At 40.6% G+C, this 22,044-nt stretch overlaps 1 protein-coding gene across 1 annotated transcript; it reads left to right on the top strand.

The window, feature by feature from the left end:
- The first annotated feature begins 7,062 nt into the window (after positions 1-7,062).
- Positions 7,063-20,372, top strand: ppef2a (protein phosphatase with EF-hand domain 2a). The gene is made up of 7 exons (XM_081365774.1): positions 7,063-7,115; positions 15,352-15,537; positions 16,085-16,227; positions 18,287-18,393; positions 18,595-18,758; positions 18,880-18,967; positions 19,403-20,372. The coding sequence occupies exons 1-7, from the start codon at positions 7,074-7,076 to the stop codon at positions 19,429-19,431; spliced, it is 759 nt and encodes a 252-aa protein (XP_081221900.1). The 5' UTR covers positions 7,063-7,073; the 3' UTR covers positions 19,432-20,372.
- Positions 20,373-22,044: the final 1,672 nt, after the last annotated feature.

Raw genomic sequence — 22,044 nt, 5'->3', positions numbered from 1 at the left:
TACAGAGCTCATCTGGTAATGCATAACAGGAATGACCACAACTCTTGTCTTTGTCTTCAGGTTTAAGGAACGGCTAAAGACTAAATATCTCAGGGATCTTAGGCAAAAGCAACAGTTATCAGGGGCATAAGATAGTCGCAAATGGCGTTTTTTGTCCCCGGGCCTGGATGATTTTAGAGATGGTTACCCGACAGTCAATAAAGAGCTCTTCACCCAGTGTAAGAGTGGACCCTCCCCTGCGGTCTTTGGGATGCCGAACCACCACGCTTGTTCAAAGAAGTTCCCGCAGAAGAGACTGAGTAAAACTCAAGCGTGTTACTCAAAGCAGAATCCCCAGAGTCAAGCTCAGTGTGAGTTCATTGATGCTGTCGAGCACAAACTCAAACAACACCCACTGGCCCTGTATCCACATCTGGAGAGCGGTCTGACACCAGAGGTAATACCACTTTTAAAATGTTGTTGACAAGACTGGACAACATGTAAATAGGCTATACTTCAAATAATGTTAAAATTGCTGTTAGCTATTTTTTAATGCAACAAACATTTACCCTCATACACATAAACCACAAAAAAAGAAGACTGTATCAATGAGGTTTCTAGTAAGCTTCTTCTGTTTTGTTAGCAAAAAAATTGTTACGGCCTCCCATTCACCAGGATAGTTAATAACCCAACGATGATGACGACTTAGGCTACAATTTAGAGAAATATGGAAATGCGAAAAGGGTCCACTGGAAGCTGTGGGAGTGTTAGGGAAACCTGTTTGAAAACAGTTTTGTGATTCCATTTGGTGCTGCTTGTGGTGCTGAAATATCTAACAGCAGCTTTAAAAATGAAAGATGATGAAGTAAAAAATAATACACTGAGGAATATTAATTGCAATGTATAATATACAATGCCTCCAAACACCAACTTTTTCAACAGTTATTTGATCAGGTGTTATCAGTCCTGGATCCTGATATGTGCGTGAAGGAAGAATTGTCCATAACATCTCCAACAAAGAAAATGGAACATCTAGAAGAAAACAGAGGACAATGTGTATTCTCAACTCCGGAGACAATAAAACATCCATCAACAACAAGCGATTTTAATTTCCTCTTTTGTGATATATGTAACGTTTCTGGTTTTGGTTCTGATCCCATTTAGCCCGGATTTTATATCTAATAAAGAATTTAATCTCAATTTAATTAAAATATTTAAGTTTGATTGCGCTACTTATATAAGTAGATTCTACTAATTTGTGGACATAATTTGAATGTGTGAATAAATGTAAGTTAGATGGACTCAGATTATGAAGTTTTTCTCCTGACCACGCCTTCCACGCAGTGGTTTGATGCTGCAGTCAGGTAACGCCATTTTGTCGTGGACGTGGCGTGAGTGAATTCAAGGAGCTGTTGATGAGATGTTGGAACATTTGTTCTTAGCAAGTTCTATGGAGGGTTTCCCCAACATTTAACTTACATTTTAATCGTTTCTTTGTTTTCATCGAAAGTCCGTTTGTGAGCAGTGAAAATCAGTGTTTGTTTGTTTGGTTTTTAGCTAGCTAGATTTCTCACTCGCGTGCAACAGTCATCACCGCGCTTGAACTTCTGACCTCTCACTCGCGTACAACGGTCATTACCGCGCTTGAACCTTTGATCGGCGAACTCGACGTACGTTTTTTTTATTTTTTTATTATTCCTTCCTATTGTTTCTATTTCACTGGAGGACTTGTGTTAGAGACTGAGAGTGGAACTGTTTGAACCTCCAACAGGTGTTGTACCGAAATCCGACTCCCCGTACATATCGCACTCCCCTTTGCGTGCACGCGCAAGCTAGTTTAAAGTCTGCGTGAACCGGAAGTTGCAAACGACTTTTCTCCAGTGTTGTAACGTATTTCCCAGTGAAACGGAATATTGAACAGAGGGCAGGGTTTTACTCTAGCGCTCCTCCTCTTCAGCTCTGCTCATAACAGACTAACGGTTTTAGTGGAGTGGTCAGTGTTGCCAACTATTTTCAAAGGAAAGTAGCTAACGCCTCCCCTAAAAGTAGCTAAATGTCGCTAGATGACGTCATACGTCAATTAGCATATTCATGACGTCATCGCGGCGTACTTTCGTTCTGCCTGCCTAATGTTTTTTCTCATTAAAATCATGCCTACATACTATATTTTAATATATAATATAATATAATATAATATAAAATAATATAATATAATATAATATAGGCTATATAGCCGAATGTCCAATAAAGCTGTTCTCATTTACTATATTTTTTTGTCAGACAATAGAACGAGTAGCTATTGAATGACTATTTTTTATATGTGTAAAATTATCTGAACTGAGAGAGTTCGGGAACTGAACTAAAGCACTGTGATAGTGAGTATTACAAGTAATAAGCACAAGAAAAGAAAGGAAAATAAAATGTTCAAACTAAATACTTTAAATATAAACAAAAGATAAGTGATAAGTCCATCCGTGGAAACAACACTGCTCATTCACGTCTGTTAGCTGCCGTGCTGCTGCCCTCAGCCATTCACAGAACAGGGTAGACGCAGAGAGAGGTGTGTGACGGCAAGGAGAAAGCAAACCTCGCGCTCGCAGGACTCATGCTGGCAACATTTGGAGGTTACTGAGGTTTGTTCAAAAAGTAGCTAGATTAGTCGCTAGTCGCTTTTTTGAAAAATTGTCGCTGAAGGGGTCTGAAAAGTCGCTAAAAATAGCGACAAAGGCGCTAAGTTGGCAACACTGGGAGTGGTTAAGCGTTTCCCAACCCAAGTCCTCAAACCTACGTCATCAGGGAAGGTCCTCCAAAGCAGAGGGGAGGGGCATTTTCAGATTTTGATTAAAGATTACGAAGCCAAAAAATTTTTTTGTGTGGATTGACTTGCATGGATGAATTGTTCACCACAAAACGATCAATTTAGGCAAACAAAGTAAATATGGTCAATTTTGATTTCATGTGGACATTAAATGCACTTCCTTTGCCATATATCCGTTTATCGATCGATTTTTCACACAGCAAGCACCCAGATCCTGCATGGAAGCTTTGTCTACACTTAAAAAAATTAACAGAAAGTGAACTATGATAAAAGATGCAAAAAACAAACACACACACAAAAAAAAAATGGCAGGTTCAACATATTTCGGTACAACACCGGCGCCGAACAGGACGAGGATCGTTTTGTGTTGCAGGTCAAGAAGAGATGCGTTGGACTGAAATTAACGTTATTGCCCTCATAACTGTGAAAAGAGAGCACATCTATTTAAACATTACAGGCTCAAACATGTAAGTTATACATGAACAAAACAATTTCCTTGTTTACATCTGAAATGTAAATCACTTTATGCACAATGTTCAACTTATCCTGCCATTCACACCAAAACTCCAGATAAGTATGTCATGTGAGTTTATTAAGACATGTTCTGAGGCTGATTGGTGTATTCATCTGCATACTGCACAGTGCACAATTACATGTAAACCAGAAAGTCAGGTGCCATTATAAAGACTATCACTTTAATGTTTGCTCCTCACAGTAAAAGTTGTCAACGAAAAGCTTTGACATCAGCCTGATGGTACTTCAGTGGCCAGCTCTTTCTACAGTAAACCAGGTATGTATTGGTGCATTCACGCCATTTTGTAATCACCATAATTATGAGATTACAGCTTGTAAAAAAGCACTCCCGTTCTCGTAGAACTCGTAATTGCAAACTGGGAAGTTTCAGAGAGCTCCTATTTTTACCACATGGCCAGTGTACCACCCTTCTGCTGCTGATTCATTTAGCCATGGATAGTGTTGCCTTAAAAATGCATAATTCCCAGTCAAAGAACATGAACGGCTCCAATTATAAGTTAGAACGTCACATTTTGTTATCTCGGAATTACAGTAATTATGACATGGCGTAAATGCAGCATATGACTTTTGAGTATTTGACAACAGAATCATCTGACATGATATTATATTTGTCTATCTTTATCTTCAATCTTTTTCTTCCTCGTTAGGATGCAGCTGACAAGGACTCATAAGACAAACTCCAGTGAGAATCCTCTGCGTTGATCAAGAAAGTATTCAGCTAAACCCACCTAGAGTGATGATCGATTTGGAAGAATGTTTGAGTAGTATGAAGCTGCAGACTCGGAGCCTGCATCTACAGTCCCGCACTCAGAGTCCCGCATTCTCAGACCCCTCGTTTTTCGAGACAGCGCCTCCTATCAAATTGGATCGGATAAACATGAAGAACTTAAGCCGAAACGTGAGTATCGTAAATATTATTTAGCGAATCATACTCATTCGATTTCTTTTTTAATCAAACTACTTTATAGCTCATCGATACACCAACATAATAGTCCATTTAATATTTGTAAAGATGGTTTGTAACAAAATTTGAGCCGTTAATGTATGTTTTTTCGCCTTTTTTCCCCGAAAATATTTTGATAGCTAACGTTAGCCTTTAACCTTGGACTTTTTGTAGACAAGCCACCGTTTGACCTTTTTTTAATTACCGGACCTTTTCTCCTAAAACTATAAATTGAATTAATTAATGCCGGAGTAATTATTTTACTTTATATAATTTATGTATTATAAAAATGTTTATATGTTTGTCAATTGGATTGTTCCTATTATTGCCATATAGCCTATGCAATGTTTTATATATTAATTAATTAATTTATTTATATGGACAGGCCATAATTCATGGCCTATGTGAGATTATTAGGCATTATTCAAAGGGACTTATAAATGAGGAGTTTTTTTAATGCAATTGAAGATGAAAAGTAAAGTCACTAACACAATTCTTTCTTCCTTTTTTCTTTGCTTTTTCTTGTTTAGGTGATCATTAAATAAAGTACAGAATTGTTTATTATTGGTGATTTGTCTATTCTTATTTAAGTTTTGCTTCGCATTCAAAAGATCAAAAACAGGTTTTGTAATGTTAGCATGGTATAATGTAATTAGACCATTTTAGGTTGAACTGAAAGAAAAATTGGAATTTGAATAAAAAAAAAAACATTGTAGCAATATAATATATCACATAATATTTTTCAGAAGATAGTTCAATCTGTAATTGTATCCCTTCCATCAGTAATTTTCTTTCAATTACACTCACGCTCAAAAAATAACTACTGGGTAATTTGTTAGTCAGAGAACATGAGCTTTTTTTGGCACTTGCATTAAGCAGGGAACACAAATATTTATTTGGATAACTTATAAAACGCAATTAACTCAATAAAACAAGACCGTAATATTGCATCCTATTGTTTTCAATGGCATTTGGATAAGGGTATTATTATACGATCTTTCGAACAGCAGGAGGCGCTGTCTCGAAAAACGAGGGGTCTGAGAATGCGGGACTCTGGGTGCGGGACTGTAGATGCAGGCTCCGAGTCTGCAGCTTCATAATGTTGGAATGTTTGGTGATTGATGAACTGAACAACCGTTTGTGTCATTGTGTCACGAGGTGACAAAGTTGAAGCGGAACTAAGTCCCGTTGAAGTTGTGTTCCACCCGGGACTGTGCCACTGTAACACCGGGCCGGTTTCAGCTGCATCTGTCACCATAGCAACAGCGGTTAATGACAGATTGGCAACAGGTGTGGGGAATTTACTCGGAGTTTGGAAGAAGCCCCGCCAGCATTTGAGAGGAGGACACGACGAGAGAGGACATGTGAGGCACGCGGCACGTGAGCGGCCGCAGATGCGGAGGTAGGCTGAGAGAGAGAGAGCGAGGAAGAGAGACTGAGAGAGAGAGACAGAGAAGACTTCGGCTGGATTGCGGGTGCAAGCCTTAGCTGCACCGCGAGTCTGTTGAATTGCAGTTTTATTGTGGAAATGAGCACGAGTGAAATCTTACAGTGTGTGGTGGATATGTGAGTGTGGGAATTGTTTCTGCTGTTCATTAACCTCTCCTTTATCTGAGCCTTGTGAAGTTACAGCTGCATTGGGGAAATACCATTATCCTCCACTCTCTGTCTGAGGCTAGTGAAGAGCCTGCTAATGCTGGAAGAGCCAGCTAATGCTGGAAGAGCCAGCTAATGCTGTGAGTTACATGTATCTATTCCTCTCTCTGTCCGAAGGTGTTGAAATACGCGAAGAGAACGCTGAAGAAGAGAACGCGGAAGCTGTGAATTCTGTTCATTCCTCTCTCTGTCTGAAGGTGCTGAGATACATGAAGAGAATGCTGAAGAGACTTTTTAAGCAACTTTTTATTTATTTAATAAAGAACATTTATTTTTAATTCTGTGTCTGTCTCCTTCATGTCCACGGCCAGCTCCTCAGGGGCGGCACGCAAGCGAAGGGGTGGGCGGCCCGCTGGCGCTCCACCCCGACCTGTGACAATTGTTTCGGACTAATTTACACCCTGGCCTGGACTACCGTAACTATGAAAAACAATTGAAATTTTATTCAACAGGTAATGTTTAGCCTGGGAAAAGGTGAGCCGGCACCTAAAATTAAATACTGACAATATTGTGAACTCATGAGTGTAAACAAACCATATTGTTTTAGTGCAATTTGTTGTGATTCTGAGACTGTTCATATGCTTAACAATACGCTAATTTGTTGAAACAAACTAGTTTTTCTTTTCATGTTTTATGAGTAAAATGTATTCAGGGCATGTAAAATTAATGTTTTGTTGTATTTCAAATGAAAATTTAGAATTGAATTTAAATAAAACAGAAAATTGTATGAATGTACATTTATTTGCTTTTTTTTCTTAATTTTATAGTTTAACAAATTAAAAATAAATCAATTGACAAATTTAACTTGCTTAGTACATTGCAGTTATTACACATAGTATTTTTAAGTTCAAAGTAATTTATAATACAACACATTTTAAGTTAAATTAACTCAAATTTTTTAAGTTAACATTACTTAATTATTTTAGGGCAACCAGTTTGCTCACATTTTTTAAGTAGATTCAACTTGTCCGGGCTAACAGTGGGGAACCAGTCACAATGTTAGGTTAAAAGCATTATTCCTATTTTAAATTTTAATTCTTTCCTGGTGGGAGACATTACAGAAGTTTGAGAGGTGGCGCCCCGACAAATCTCGCGAGAATCACGACTTGCTTTACGGCACGACGTCACATACATCAACAACATATGAAGCAGCCTCTATGGAAGACACTAGCAAGCATTTCAGACGTGAGAACAAAAAGTTATTACACCAAGAGTTGTTTTGTAAAACGTCAAAATTGTTATCACAAGATCAAAAGGAAAACTCAAATTTATCACTGATCTCAAAGTGGTTTGTTTAAGTCTTTTGATCATGATTTAATTAGTTCCATGTGCTATTAGCATTTTTGTTAGCCAGTCGGGTTTTTGGCTAAAAAGTTTAAAATTGTCAATTCTCTTACCGTCAAACTCTGTTACCAAGTTAGAGTAACAATGCAACAGTATGTAACAGAATTTGACCAACAAGACTATTCACCTTATTTTCGAACGCGGAAGTAAACATATATCCAATATCCGGTTTTTGTGCGGCACTTCCGTTTCCTCGCTTCCCTGTGCTAAATAACGATATCGATCGCGAAGGATTATGCAGAGTTGACAGAAAAATGTTACACATGCCGTAGCAGATTAATACTACAAAGAACTAAAGCTCCGCCTCACTCAGTTAGGGTACCGGACCAGGGGTGCGTTTCCCGAAAGCATCGTTGGCCAACTATGGTCGCAAGTTCCGTCGTTACCAATAGAGTTCAATGGACATTGCGATGAACTTGCGACCATAGTTGGCCAACGATGCTTTCGGGAAACGCACACCTGGTTGAAAACACTCATGCATCTAGCTGGCAGAGTGCCAAAACTTCGCTGGCGCTTCAGCACCGCCCTAAACACGGTCGAGCCAGCGCTGGACTAATATATCTGGAGGTATTTTGTCATGTCAAATGTATTTAATGCCATCAGAGTGCAACCAAAGCATAGGATAGCAATAAGTAGATCGCTATAAATAATTGGAAATCATACAAAATAAATGTCATGATCATGCCATTATGCCATGATCACTATATTTTATACAGGGGTTAGCAGCTACTATAATGATTTTTTTTCTCCTTGGAGTTTTTATCATGGTTTATTATTGAGACTTCATAGTCCAGCCACTTTTCTGGTATCGGGTGGTCTTCTGTCGGTCTTGTGTTCACGAAATGAAAAAATTTAGTAAAATATCTCTGATGCGTTCAGGTCACACTCACAATTATATGTTTGGTCTAAAACACAACTGCTCTCATGTTTTGCCACAAATGCAAGTGAATTGTCTGTCATCTTTGCAGGACTGTGATATGAAGCATGTGCAAAGTAACATATTTTAGCGACTACGTGAAAGCGAATTGCACATAACAGACTGTAACTGCGGGGCAGAAAGGACAGTGGCACGTTACAAGGCAAATATTTGATAACACAGCAAAATCGATTGCCAGCTAAACTCTGTACCTCTAGGGGGGTCCGGGGCATGTCATTTTATTATGCCATTTTAAAGATAAATTCATTAATCTGGTGCATTTTGAGTCACCAGAATCCGCTGTTAAAAAAAAAAATCTGATCATCTGCATCTGATCATCAAATTACAATTATTCAAATTCTCATTGTTAAGCATGATAATATGATAAAATATCACACTTAAGTAGGCTGATTTAAAAATAACATTTATTTAAAATAAAAGTTCTTCCTTTGGCAAAATTACATTTCCTTAATAGCCTAAACAGAGGCTTTACCCCCTTCAAACTTAAATTGTCAATATTTCATTAAATCACTGTTGGAAAACACTTATCAGAATACTTATTTTACCTTTTTAAAGGGCTGCTCCTTTCATTTCAAATTCCTAATTTGATCAATTAGAATAAGACACTAGGCTGTTACCAATCAAATTAAATAATTAAACATTGAAAAAATACAACTCTATTAAATGAAATATTTAAAATTCTCTTTCACTTGTCCCTTCAAAAAAAAAAAAAAAAAAAAAAAAAAACTTGTTCCGGACAAGTGTTAATGTCAAGCCCTGATATGGTTTTCCTTGAAGAGTTAAACGAAAGTAAAAGAGTGATGCTCGTTCATTGCGTTTTACCGTGATGAGAGTTCCGTGTCTTTATTTAAAAAAATCAACACATTATAATGATTTATCTGTCATCCACCCTCGATTAATTGGAATGTCATGTTTTTATTACTTGGCCCGTCCGACCTGCGGATTATGATGCAAACTATACGGCTTGAGAATGGACACAGGCCGGTAACACGTAACAGAACCGTCACGTGGAAAAAGTGTATCTGAGCATGTGACTGTCTGTCTGAGTTTTGTCGAGAGCCGGAGGCGGCACAAAATTTGACGGAGTAAATTCTCTGCGCAAGAAAAACCCTTTTCTTTGTCGCGCGTTCCAAATGTACAGTTTTTGTCCCTGCGGTATAGGCTAATATTTGGGTGGGACACATGCAGCATTTTTCAATATTGAGGGGGACACGTCCCCCCCGTCCATGAACATATCTATCGGTTCAATATGTGTCCCAAGACTAAACACACTTCATTGTTTTCAAATACCTCCGTTTTTACAGTCCACACTACAACACAAAAAACGCATTTTATCCACTTTGGAGAGCGGTTTCAAAAAGCTTTGTTTTCATTGATAAAAACATTGTCTCATGTGAACGGAAGGCCAAAACAGAGAGAAAAAGATTCGCTTTCGAAAGAAAATGTATAAGTGGACAAGGCCTACGAGTTTGTTTATCATATGGCCTTAGCTGTTTATCTCCATTATGAAACAGTAAGGGATATCCCAACAGTTTCTTTCCAAGAATGCCACCTCTTAACTGCTAGTAGCCTGCTTAGACTTACAGTAGGGGAAAACTGTCACGAAACACACACACCAACGGGTAGATCCAAATGCAGTATTTATTAGGGAAATCCGTACTCACAATCCAGTCCAGGCAAGGGTCAAAATCCAATAAGGCAATCCAAAAACAAGAACCAAACAAGAACAATCAAAAATAGACTTTCAGAAGTGATGTGACAATAACAAGGACTCCATCACAAACACTGAAACAACCAGGGTATATATACACACAGATACTAACAAGGTGACGGGAAACAGCTGTGTGCAATGATACAATGTGTGGCAGAACAGGATGATGGGAAATGTAGTAAGAGTGAATGACACCGTGGGGAAAGAGGACCTCTAGTGGTTACCCAGGGAAACTCAAACCAGACACTGTGACAAAAACTCCTGGTCAGTTCTCCTGCAGTTATTTTCACTGTGAATGTTGGCCAGTCCTTGGTAAGAGGATTACAACGTAAAGTCTTAAACATTCTTGCACTCTGTCACTGGTATGGATTAACTAGCTGCTAAATTAACAAACTGTTGACTCCATACACGCCGCCTTAGGAATTTGTATATACGGTAATGGGTAATTTTTTTACATTGGAAAGATATTACATTTATTCAAGAATTTTAAAGGAATGGTGGCAGTTAACTAGTTGTTAAATTAACAAACGTTTGACTGCATATATGACAACTTAGTAGGGAATTAATTATATGTAATGACTCGAGTCATTTTTTAACATTGGAAATATATTTATTTTTACTAGTATTTTAAAGGACTGGTGGCTGTTAACTAGTTGGTAACAAACATTTAAACATATGACACCTTAAAAGGTGTATTGAATATACATAATGAGCCATTTTTTAACATTGGAAATATACTATATTTATACGAGTATCACAGGTTAAAGGGATACTTCACCAATTAGCATTAAGCTTCGTATCAGTAGAAACCCGGTAGTATTTTAGAATGCCTCATATCCCCCTGAGACGAGAGATTTCTGTATTGTGTGTCAGGAAAAAACCCTCAGATGACGCAAAAATCGTAATTTTGTGTCATCGGAGGCTTTTTTGGCCAGAGGCTAGAGACTACAGCCAGTAGTAGGAGCTAGCTCCACATGTTTTCAATCTGCCCATAGGGGGTGTGATCTCATGATAAAACGGCGTCTTTTCAGTTTCGAGTCAACTAGTAGCCTAGTTGTATCATTTCTGCCGATACTGCCCTCTGTAACCGGTTGGCATGGCTTGGGAGTGGCCTCGTAGGGGAGCGAAGCAAGTGCATTCTGTGAGTTGTTGTTTTTCATCCACGTGAGCCAAAAATACATTTTCTGGATTTTCTCCGTCTAGAAGGCACTTCTAAACTTCTAAAATAATGTCACATTTCTACTACATAAATGACCCAATTTAAATACACATTCATCTTTCCAACGGTGAAATATCCCTTTAAGCAGATGGGCAATAGAATGATCTTTGTCAAGTGTTGTTTTTTGGGCAGATTTAGGGTCAGTGGCAAACATGGTGGACCTTGCTGCTGGTATGCCAAAGCAATGGCATCCACTATCCAGTGAGACAACCTTTGCTTGGAGAGAGCCTTTCCCTTCAGCTTCCCACCATAACAGACAAAGAGCTGGTCTGGGGTCCTGAAACACTGCATTCTGTCTACGTAAGCACAGAGGGTGCGTACTGGACAGAGCAGTGCCAAGGCTGGGTCTGCCTCCTCCAGGGGCAGCGCTTGCTGGTTCACCACCTGGTCTCGAAAGGGGGTGGTGGGAACCTTGGGCACATATCCAGGCCGGGGTCTCAGGATCACATGAGAGTAAGCCGGCCCGAATTCCAGGCACGCTTCGTCAACCGAAAATGCCTGCAGGTCCCCTACCCTCTTGATGGAAGCCAATGCAACCAGGAACGCTGTCTTCATTGACAGGAACTTAAGATCCACTGATTGCAGATCAGTTCGGGCTCAAAGGGAGCACTCTGCAGGGCAGTTAAAACCACAGAGAGGTCACAAGAGGGAACGAGAGGAGGGCGAGGAGGATTTAGTCTCCTCGCTCCTCTCAGGAACCTGATGATCAGGTCGTGCTTTCCCAGAGACTTACCTTCAACTGCATCGTGATGTGCGGCAATGGCGGCAACATACACTTTCAGGGTGGAGGGAGACAGCCTTCGCTCCAACCCTTCTTGCAGGAAGGAAAGCACGATACTGATCGGGCATTTCGTGGGATCTTCTTGTTGGGAAGAACACCAGTTGACGAAGAGGTTCCACTTCAACGCATAGGCATGTCTTGTGGACGATGCTCTAGTGGAAGTGATAGAAGCCACCACCGCTGGTGGTAGGGTACTCAAACCTGCCTCGTCCCTTCCAGGAGCCACATGTGGAGGTTCCAGAGATCGGGACGAGGGTGCCATAGGGTGCCCCGTCCCTGAGAAAGGAGGTCCTTCCTCAGAGGGATAGGCCAGGGAGGTGCTGTCGCGAGGAGTACTAGTTCGGGGAACCAGGTCCGGTTGTGCCAATACGGGGCAACCAAAATGACCTGCTCCTCATCCTCCCTGAGGCTAACTGGGGGAAACGCATACTTGCGGAGGCCCCGCGGCCAGCTGTGCGCCAGTGCCCTCAGTCAGGGAATAAAACAGGTCGCAATGGGATGAGTCGTGGGAGGCAAACAGGCGTGGGAGGCAAACATGCGTCCCCGAACTGATCTCAAATCAGCTGAACCGTCTGGGGATGGAGTCTCCATTCTCCAAGGAGAGGCCGAAGCCGAGACAGCTCGTTGGCCGCACGGTTCAGGTCTCCCGGGATATAAATGGCTCAAAGCGAACTCAGATGCTTCTGACTCCATATCAGGAGGTGGCGGGCGAGTTGCGACATACGGCGGGAGCGCAGACCACCTTGTCGGTTGATGTATGCTACTGTCGTGGTATTGTCTGATCGGACTAGTACGTGCTGACCCCTGAGAAACGCACAGAAGCAGTGCAAGGCGAGACGTACAGCCAGCAACTCGAGGCAATTGACATGCTAAAGGCGCTGGGGTCCTGTCCAGGAGCCCGCGGCAGCATGTCCATTGCACATGGCGCCCCAGCCCATGGTGGAGGCATCTGTGAGCTGCCTGTCTCAGGAGCGCTGCTTGGCCTGGCGTTTAGCGGGGCGCTGGGCTGGAGAGGGCGTGGGCGCCTTCCCGGGCAGCGGCTGCTGCTGAGGCCGTGCGGGAGGGGCGGGAGCCGTGGGAGGGTGCCCTCGGGCAGGACATGTTTTAGAGCCTCAGTCTGCTTCTGAGCGGTCGAGAACTGCTGGGCAAAGTCCTCGACCGCTCCGCCAAAGAGGCCAGCCTAGGATATGGGGGTGTCGAGGAAATGGGTTCGCTCGGCCTCCCGCATATTGGCCAGGTTTAGCCACAGGTGTCTCTCCTGGACCACACATGTGGACATCACCTGACCCAGGGAGCATGCGGTCACCTTCGTTGCTCGGAGAGCAAGGTCGGTGGCGGCACGCAGCTCATCAAAGAGCCCTGGGTCAGTCCTCCCCTCGTGCATGTCCTTGAGCATCTGGGCCTGGTAGACCTGCAGAGTGGCCATGGCATGCAAAGAGGCGGCTGCCTGCCCCGCAGCTTTATAGGACTTTGCTACGAGAGTGGAGGAGAACCTACTGGCTTTGGAGGGGTGCAGTTTTTTGTTGGTCTTAGTTGGAATGTTTTTTGGTCTTATTTTGATGCTTGCACAAAAATAAACATTAAACATACAGTTTGGAATTTTTTCGCCGCTAGGGGTCGCTAACCTCTTACAATAACAAAGGCGTAGTTTGATGATGCAACATTTGCTAAGAATTATGGATCTTGTCGTCAACGTCAAGCCGACCGATCTAATAATGTTTATGGATGAGTAAATACATCAATGTTTTTATCATGACTGTGATATGAAGCAGGTCGGGATTGCTAAGAGACAGTTATCAGCTCCACACGTGACGCGAGTCCCGCGGATATAATAGGAATAGCTGCTAAGGACATTTCATTCTACCGAACTACACGCAAGTGCAGAATTACTACTCACAGGTCAGTTTATTAGACAAATTAAACTAGTGAGGTAACGCAGCACTGTTTCACTTGGTCTAACATTACACTAGCACACTAAACTGCATTTGAATGTGTTGAAATGTATGTGTTAGTTTGTCTGTATGAGACTAGCAGTAAGCTAGATCAACATTAGAATAACATACAGATCATATTCTAACATTTTATCATTGTTGAACTATATAACATTGATTAGTTTATGTAAATGTGCTCACCTGTTTAATAAAGTACATGTAGGAGCGGTCGAAGTCTCGGGCGTGCCTTTAAAGGGACACTATGTAACTTTTGGCCCTCAAAAGGTTAAAAAGCAAAACTGCATGCATTTTGTGGAAGAACATTGTTTTGGTTGTGCCTTGGCTGTGGTTATACTGCTGTTTATACAACATTCACTACTAGGCTTAAGAGATATAACCAGTTTAGATGGAAAGGATCTCAAGTTGACTAACTGAAGACGTCAAAGTAGCTGTAACCATTGATGGGCATGGTACTTCCAGCACAGCGCTACAACAACCATAATGAAATGATCCTTCAAAATAGATAATGCTTTACATTGAACTGTGTTAGAGAGCTACACATGGCAATTTATCTGTTAAAAAAAATACCACACGCACAGGCGAGTGACAAATGTATGCAATTTCCTGTGAAAACCATCCCAACAGGTCTAAGTGTACGTTTACACTACAACGATATGCTTTTAAAACGGATAAGTTTTTCCTTTGAGTTTTCCGCATACAGACGACACCATTGTCAAAACGATCCCTATACAAGAGATCAGAGAGCATTCCTCCATACAGAATCTCTCCAGATCCTTCAGATTCCCAGATCCATGTTGGCGCTTGTTTGGATCTTCCAACAGGACAGTGATTCAAAAACAAACATCAAAATCAAAACAAAAATGTGTCACTGAGCACAAAACCAAGCATCTGCAATGGCCATCCCAGTCCCAGACCTGAACCCTATAGAAAATGAGTGGGCTGAAGTGAAGAGAAGAAGCGCCAACATGGATCTGGGAATCTGAAGGATCTGGAGAGATTCTGTATGGAAGAATGCACTCTGATCTCTCGTCAGGTGTTCTCCAAACTTATCAGACATTATAGGAGAAGACTCAGAGCTGTTATCTTGGGAAAAGGAGGTTACAAAAAGTATTTAATAAAAGGGGGCAAATAATTGTTCCCAACGTGTTTTGGAGAAAAACATTTATTTCATAATGTGATTTTTCCCCCACTTTCAATTCTTTTATTTCAATGAAAGGTTGCATTTTTGCAATTTCTTTTAATAAAATATCAAAAGGATTAACAATGCAGATTTATTTTTTACAGCCATCTTTGATCATATGTACCAAGGGGGCAAATAATTCTGACCAGCACTCTATATCTATGCTAATGTGAGACTAGTGTGATCAATTTGTTTTTAATCTGGAACATTACTCTTAAAAACATAGGTAATTATGCCAACAGTTAAATAGTTTTACAACCTTTCCTTGCAATTACATTTATACTTTGGTGTCATCAGATTTTGGACCTGCTGTGGAGTGACCCCATGTCCCAGGACGGTTGCGTTCCCAATGAGGTTCGTGGTGGAGGTTGTTACTGGGGTCCTGATGTCACCGAGGACTTTCTGAACAGACACAATCTCCAGCTCATCATCCGCTCACACGAGTGCAAGCAGGATGGTTACGAGTTTTGCCACAATCGTAAGGTCAGCAATGCAGTGTTCTGAGGACTTATACAGTGGTTTGAGAACGAAATAATAATGACTTTGTCATTTCGGATAAAGTTTTTATTAAAATATCTGTCAGGCAGGGACTGAATTTAGATTAACAAACTCATTAAAAAGGTGCTAAATTGTCTTATTTACATTTGCATTCATGTACTTATGATGGCTCATGTTAATTTAGAGTGCTTTTTAGGACACTGTGTCCTGTGAGTAATATAGTAATTCTCTAGATGAGCTCGGAGGAAAATTATTCTTCAGACGTTTTGCCCTTTCATAGTTAAAGAAATGCAAGTTCTCAGTTACTGTATATTTCATTAGCATTGTCTCAAATGCCTCTTTCGAGTCTCAAAGTCTCAATGACCCCCCCCCCCCCCCCCCCCGTTTCATTTAATTGCTGTGAAACAATTGAGATATAAAAAAAAATCCAATCATTTTTCGAAATATCCAAATATTTTTAGGGCCAGCATGTTTGTAGAAATGTTCTTGTCAGTTTTTAATGTTGATTTGATTTATGTATTTTGATTTTCAGGTCCTGACCCTTTTTTCAGCCTCTAACTACTATGAGATTGGCAGTAACAGAGGAGCCTTTGTCAGACTGGGTCCAGATCTCGTGCCTTACTTTGTTCAGTATCAGGCCACCAGTATGATCCGAGGACTGAGCTTTCCACAAATGTAATCAACACACATACCATCATCAGCCATTTGACTGACAGTGATTCTCAACCTTTTTAACTCCAAGGCTTTTCATTGTCCACAACAATATACAAAGGCCCAATGACCAATGACCAGTTTTTCATGATTTATTAGATAAGCATTTAGGATAAAGATTTTTTAAAAACATATTTTACTCACAACTTCTACCTGCTAAAATTATTTAGAGCTTGGCATAACTAGAAAAATGTAAATTACAAAACAAAATGCACACAAACGTGTCCCTTGCCTGATATACAACCACATAATCGGATTTGATGAGAAAAAAAAAACCTATACGAGTGCGGATTAAACCCAGAACCTCTGACACGCTTGGCAAAAGTTCTGCCAGTGGACCACTTAAATACATGCATAAAATTGTCGGATCTATTTATTTATTCACGTGAAAATTCTCACCACTAACAACATATAGGCCTATTAGACCTCATTAAACGACAAATTAAACCAAATGTAGCCTACTATTTAAATTGAATTGTGTTAGCAACGCTTTTTTATTAAACATTTTTATTTATTTACATTAGTAAGCTACACCGCGCCTGCTCATAGGCTACTTTTTTTTTTCTTTTTTTAAAGAGACCCCCACAAAGATGAAATCATAATTCGAACCCTGACTAAAAGGTAAACTTTTATTATAGGCCTGAAACATCATGCCCAATCATTCCCACAAATATTGAACAGACTGTCTATTAAGCATAAGCATGCAGTAGAGAATATAGCGCTACGGGATCCAACCGCAAAAATAAGTAAATAAACAGCCTTAAAAAAAATCCAACTTCTCCCTGATCCTCTGCATGGTCAACTGTCACCTGTTAATGCACATGAGTGCGTATATGCGTATTGCGTTTGTGTTGTGTATAATATTTATAATATAATAAATATAACAATATTTCATACACACTATGTGACGTGTGCTCTGCACGTATATTATCGGCACAATGAAAGGAGAGAAGCTAAATAAGCCAGAGTCCAACCCGAGACCGATCTGTAAAAAAAAGATAAATGTCCTGAGCCCGGCCCGAATGGGCTTAGCGTGTCGGGCCCCGTCGAGTCCGGACGGGCTTGCACACCTCTAACCTGGATGGGAGACCTCCTGAGAAAACCAGGTTGCTGCTGGAAGAGGTGTTAGTGAGGCCAGTAGGGGGTGCTTACCCTGTGGTCTGTGTGGGTCCTAACGCCCCAGTATAGTGATGGTCACACTATACTGTCAAAGAGCACCGTCCTTCGGATGAGACGTTAAACCGAGGTCCTGACTCTTTGTGGTCATTACAAATCCCAGCATGTCCTTCGAAAAAGAGTAGAGGCGTAACCCCGGCATCCTGGCCAAATTTGGCCTGGCCAACATCTCTGTTCATCATGGCCTCCTAATCATCCCCATATACTGATTGGCTTCATCACTGTCTTCTCTCCACCAATAAGCTGGTGTGTGTTGGGCGTTCTGGCGCAATATGGCTGCCCATCCAGGTGGATGCTGCACATTGGTGGTGGTTTCACTTTCAAAATTAGGTTGGCTGTTGGCGCCGATAGCCTTGTGGGAAGCGCTTCGGGCGTCCCGAGTTTGAGTCCCGGCTCGTGGACCTTTCCTGATCCCGTCCCCTTCCCGTCCCCCCACCTCGCTTCATGTCCACTCTATACTATCCTATCATAATAAAGTATAGTATAGTATAATAACCAAAATAAATATATATAAAAAAATACCTTATGTACATTTCATGGTTCTTCAAAGAAAAAAATTTAATTGAATTAAAATAAGAAATATCTTGATTTGTAGTTGTTGAATGCTTGTTTTGTCTTATTTTGAGTCATTTTAAGTCATCTTTTATCCTGAGGCCCCTAGTGGCCCCGGTGAACCACTGAACTAGGGGAATGATTTTCATTCACAATTTCAGATGTGTTATTTGGTATGACTTACGTTTTGTTGGAAAATCTACAGCAGATGTTGTGTTACAGTCATTCTGGATACAGTTTATAGTCTTACATGTTCATTGTCAAATTTCCAGCTCATTTCTCAATGTTCTTTCAGTGTGAAACGCACAGAGCACACTGCTCTCAAGGTCCTACGAGAGCAACTGTTCGTGCACAAGTCAGATCTTCTCAGTGCCTTTCAAGAGCTTGATGAGGAGAACACAGGTACAGACAACTATCTGGTATAAAATGCATATTTTAATACAGTACTGCAGTATTTTGCTACCTAGTGGTGTGATGATATCACTTTCACTAATAGCTAAGGAATAAAAATGGAGTTCAGACTGTTTAATATTTGAAAACAATGCGTTTCTAGTTACTTAATGGAGTTGTCCAAATGTCAAAGCAATGTCAATGCCATCACAGGACTGATCTGTTTGTCCGACTGGGCCAGTGCAATCGAGCGAGTTCTTCACCTGGATCTGCCCTGGAGAGTTCTTCAACCTCAGCTAGTGTCCAGCACCACTGATGGGATGCTGGACTACCTCGGCTGGTTCCGGGATCTCGCCCTAAAAAATCACAGCTCTGAGGTAAAGCAGAACCCTTGATTTGAACATTTCCAGAATTGCATCTCTCTGTCTGCTGTGTTAGTATTGCGAAATTTTGTAGATACTTTTGCAGAAAGCACTCTCTTCTGTTCTCACTATACAGCACATTGAGCAGAGTATGCTGGAGACACTGTATAAACATCGCTCCACCTTGGAGACCATTTTCAGAATAGTGGACACAGATAATTCAGGTATGAAAAAATATTTGCAGGTAATAATAATAATGATAAAATACTTATTAAATGTAAAAAATGTTTGACCTTGTAATGCTTAATCAAAATGTCATAACTGGATCTTCCAGTGAAAACAACATGGTTTGCTATTTCTTTGATTGTCCCGCCCTCACGCCAGTAAACACGTCATCAGAGAAATTGTTGCAAGGGGGAGGGGAAGTTATTTTGATTAAAGATTATGAGTGCGTTCTCGAGATGTGTACAGCTAAATCATTTATAATAAACACTGTATTATTTGGATTTTTTTTTTTTTTTTTTAAGAATTGTCCATTTTGACTTCATGGCAGCTTTAACATTTCCCTGTTGATGACGATTCCTACAGAGAATAGACTAAACGTAGTTTGATGGCTTTCCATAGCACCTTCCTATGGCCTATGTTTCTGTTTTTCTCAGGTCTCATCTCTTTTGAGGATTTCCGTTAGACGTTGAAACTGCTCAGTGCCTATCTGAAAATGGAGATCTCCGATGAGGTCATCAATGAGCTGGTTATCAGCACAGACACAAATAATGATGGTAGCATTGACATTGATGAATTCATGGAGGCTTTTCGGCTGGTGGACAAAAGCAGACTTGAGAGAGGTAAAAGTCCGTTAAAGTTCCAGTAAGAATATCAGCGTCTTCCTCAGGAGGAAGAAACCTCACAAACTGCAGACTCTACAGGCCCACAGAGGTCCTCACAAGGTCCACCTTCACAAACTGCAGGTTCACTTGGTACACACACTGAAAACTGTTCATCTTCACAGACTGGAGATCTCTGTGACATTTCTGTTGTTGTTCCACCACAATAACTGTTGGCTGTTGAAAAAAATGAACTGTTGTAAACTGTAGTCTTCCTCTTGGTATTGTACCTTCCGGATGAACCTTTATATGCTTTTTTTAGACTTCCTCTCTAAACCAAATATACGTCTGTGTTAGCTTCAAGTTCAGGTTTACAACGCACCTGGAAGTTCTGTGATCAATCATGAATGCTCTCCATGTTTCCTCAATGTACTAAATTGTATTGCAAGCTGCTGATCTCTCAATGATTCCTACATTTGTTCTTATCTCCCTGCAAACTTGATCTGTCAAGATCATGAGGCTTTTCGAGTTTGCCTTCATTGCCTCTGACAAATTTGTTTGCATATTCTGTATGAAAATGAGCCATCAGTATCTTGAATAATACACCATGACATAACTGTTCCGTAACATAGACTACATGTTGTTCATTATGGATTTGATGTCTGCATAAATGTGCAAGTAAAAGGCTAGATAGAGTTTTAAAACTCTTTGCCTGCAACTTGTGTGTTTCAAGAGCTATTTTTAATAAGAGGCATGTTGACGTTAAGCTCTGTGCTATTGCTGGAATTAAAAGATATTGTCCTAGAAAACATACTAGCCCAAAAGATGACTGATGTTTTCCTCTCTACCTACACGCTGACTGAGGGAAATGGTTTAGACGAGGGAGTATACGGTATGGGTGGTATACTTGGAAGTAGTAGTGATGCAGGGAAGAATTGGCTAAAACACAGAAACGAGTTAGCATTTTAGAAATTCAGATTCCATCGCCATGAAATCAATAGGATTTTTGAAGGAGATTATGATTAAATGCCTGAAATAAGGTTTGTGGTTAACAGAAGCTTAAGATATTTTCACATTTTATTCCACGACATAAAATACATCAGTAATAACCCTTTGTGATTTAAAAAAAAAATCTTTTACTTTTCTTGGGAAAGGGTGTTTGCTAACAAGTGGCTAATGCTGTGTTCCAATTACCTTGAGGAGCTGGGAATGACGGCACACCCACATCCAGGTAAACATTTGTTGTGGGAATACACAAATAAAAAGGCGGTAATGCCAAAATTTAAAATCCATAAAATGGGTTGGATAGTAGGCTACTGTGTGGACCACTGAGTTTACTGAGACACAAACAGAGGGGCTAATAAACAATATTTTACTGTTTAACTACGGTTGATGCGCTGAGAGAAGCCATTTTGCATTCTTAAGTCAGGGTTGTTGCCTTTCTTATACTGTCTATGGTTGCGCTGTACAGTGTGAGCGATTCTAAAGCAAATGGAGTCATCTGCTCTTAATCGCTATTATGGTAATTTAATGTCATACACCGATCGTTATGCGCAGTGCCGATTCAAGTCGAACACGCCTCTTGTCTTTAGGCAATTGTATTTAGGCTTCAAAATAAAAGTTGTGTTCATTTGTGAAGATTATCATTTTCAACAAAACTTGTAAGAATCATAAACTTTCGTGGGTCATATTTTCTGCAATGATCCAAAAGCCAATTAAAAAATCCTATTTTATTGAGGAAACCAAGGTTATTCTAACCTCTGGTTTGGCCTTCAAAAATATGTCATTACTGCAGAACTCCGTACCATTGACATTTGACCTGGATGAAGTATTTAGCAACTGTTTTCTCTCTGCTGATGATTCTTGATAACCGTGAGTCACCACTAGGGGGCGTTACTGCAATATATCTGTGTAAGGACTGCAGTCACACTCGACATATCCTGTCTGCTGGTTAACCAACGATTCTTTTGTTAACATGGGACTGTGTGGGTGAAAGGCCTGCATAAGTACAGATATCAAAGAGCACTAGTCTTCACATGTCTGCTGTGAGTCACTGCACATCATGAAAAGATTATTTTTAAGGCTTTGTCAGATCACCCACTCCATACCTCAGTATCACATCAGAGGTTATCGCTACACTAGTGGTTTCAAAACATTCCTATAGTTGTAGCCAAATGCGTTTGTCAAGTTAACAGCCAAGACTTTTTTACAACTAGGTTGTTCAAGTGACTGACGCAGGACAAGTTTTTGCTTCATTTAAAGGAAGGGTAGGCAATATCAGAGCGGCTTGCAATAGCAAGCTAGCTTTGAAAGCATAAGATCCCACCCTCCCTTCAGAGTGTCTCCACAGCCACGCATCATCCAAAACACATGAACTCCTCACACAGCAGAGTTTGCAAAGCGTCACTAGACGAAAGACGGCGTGAAATTACCTCATGTCTCAAAGCACATAATAGTACAATATAGCTGTAAGCATC

This window comes from Scardinius erythrophthalmus (assembly GCF_964197995.2).
Source record: "Scardinius erythrophthalmus genome assembly, chromosome: 5".
Lineage (NCBI taxonomy): Eukaryota > Metazoa > Chordata > Actinopteri > Cypriniformes > Leuciscidae > Scardinius > Scardinius erythrophthalmus.
The sequence above is the reverse complement of the archived record's forward strand: the minus strand, read 5'-3'. Positions and strand labels throughout refer to the sequence as shown.

Bases quoted from the DNA above. Each gene is read 5' to 3' on its own strand.
- ppef2a (XM_081365774.1), top strand. From the start codon at position 7,074: ATGAAGCAGCCTCTATGGAAGACACTAGCAAGCATTTCAGAC. The intron at 7,116-15,351 runs GTGAGAACAAAA...TGGTGTCATCAG, and splicing joins CACTAGCAAGCATTTCAGAC to ATTTTGGACCTGCTGTGGAG. The intron at 15,538-16,084 runs GTCAGCAATGCA...TTTGATTTTCAG, and splicing joins AGTTTTGCCACAATCGTAAG to GTCCTGACCCTTTTTTCAGC.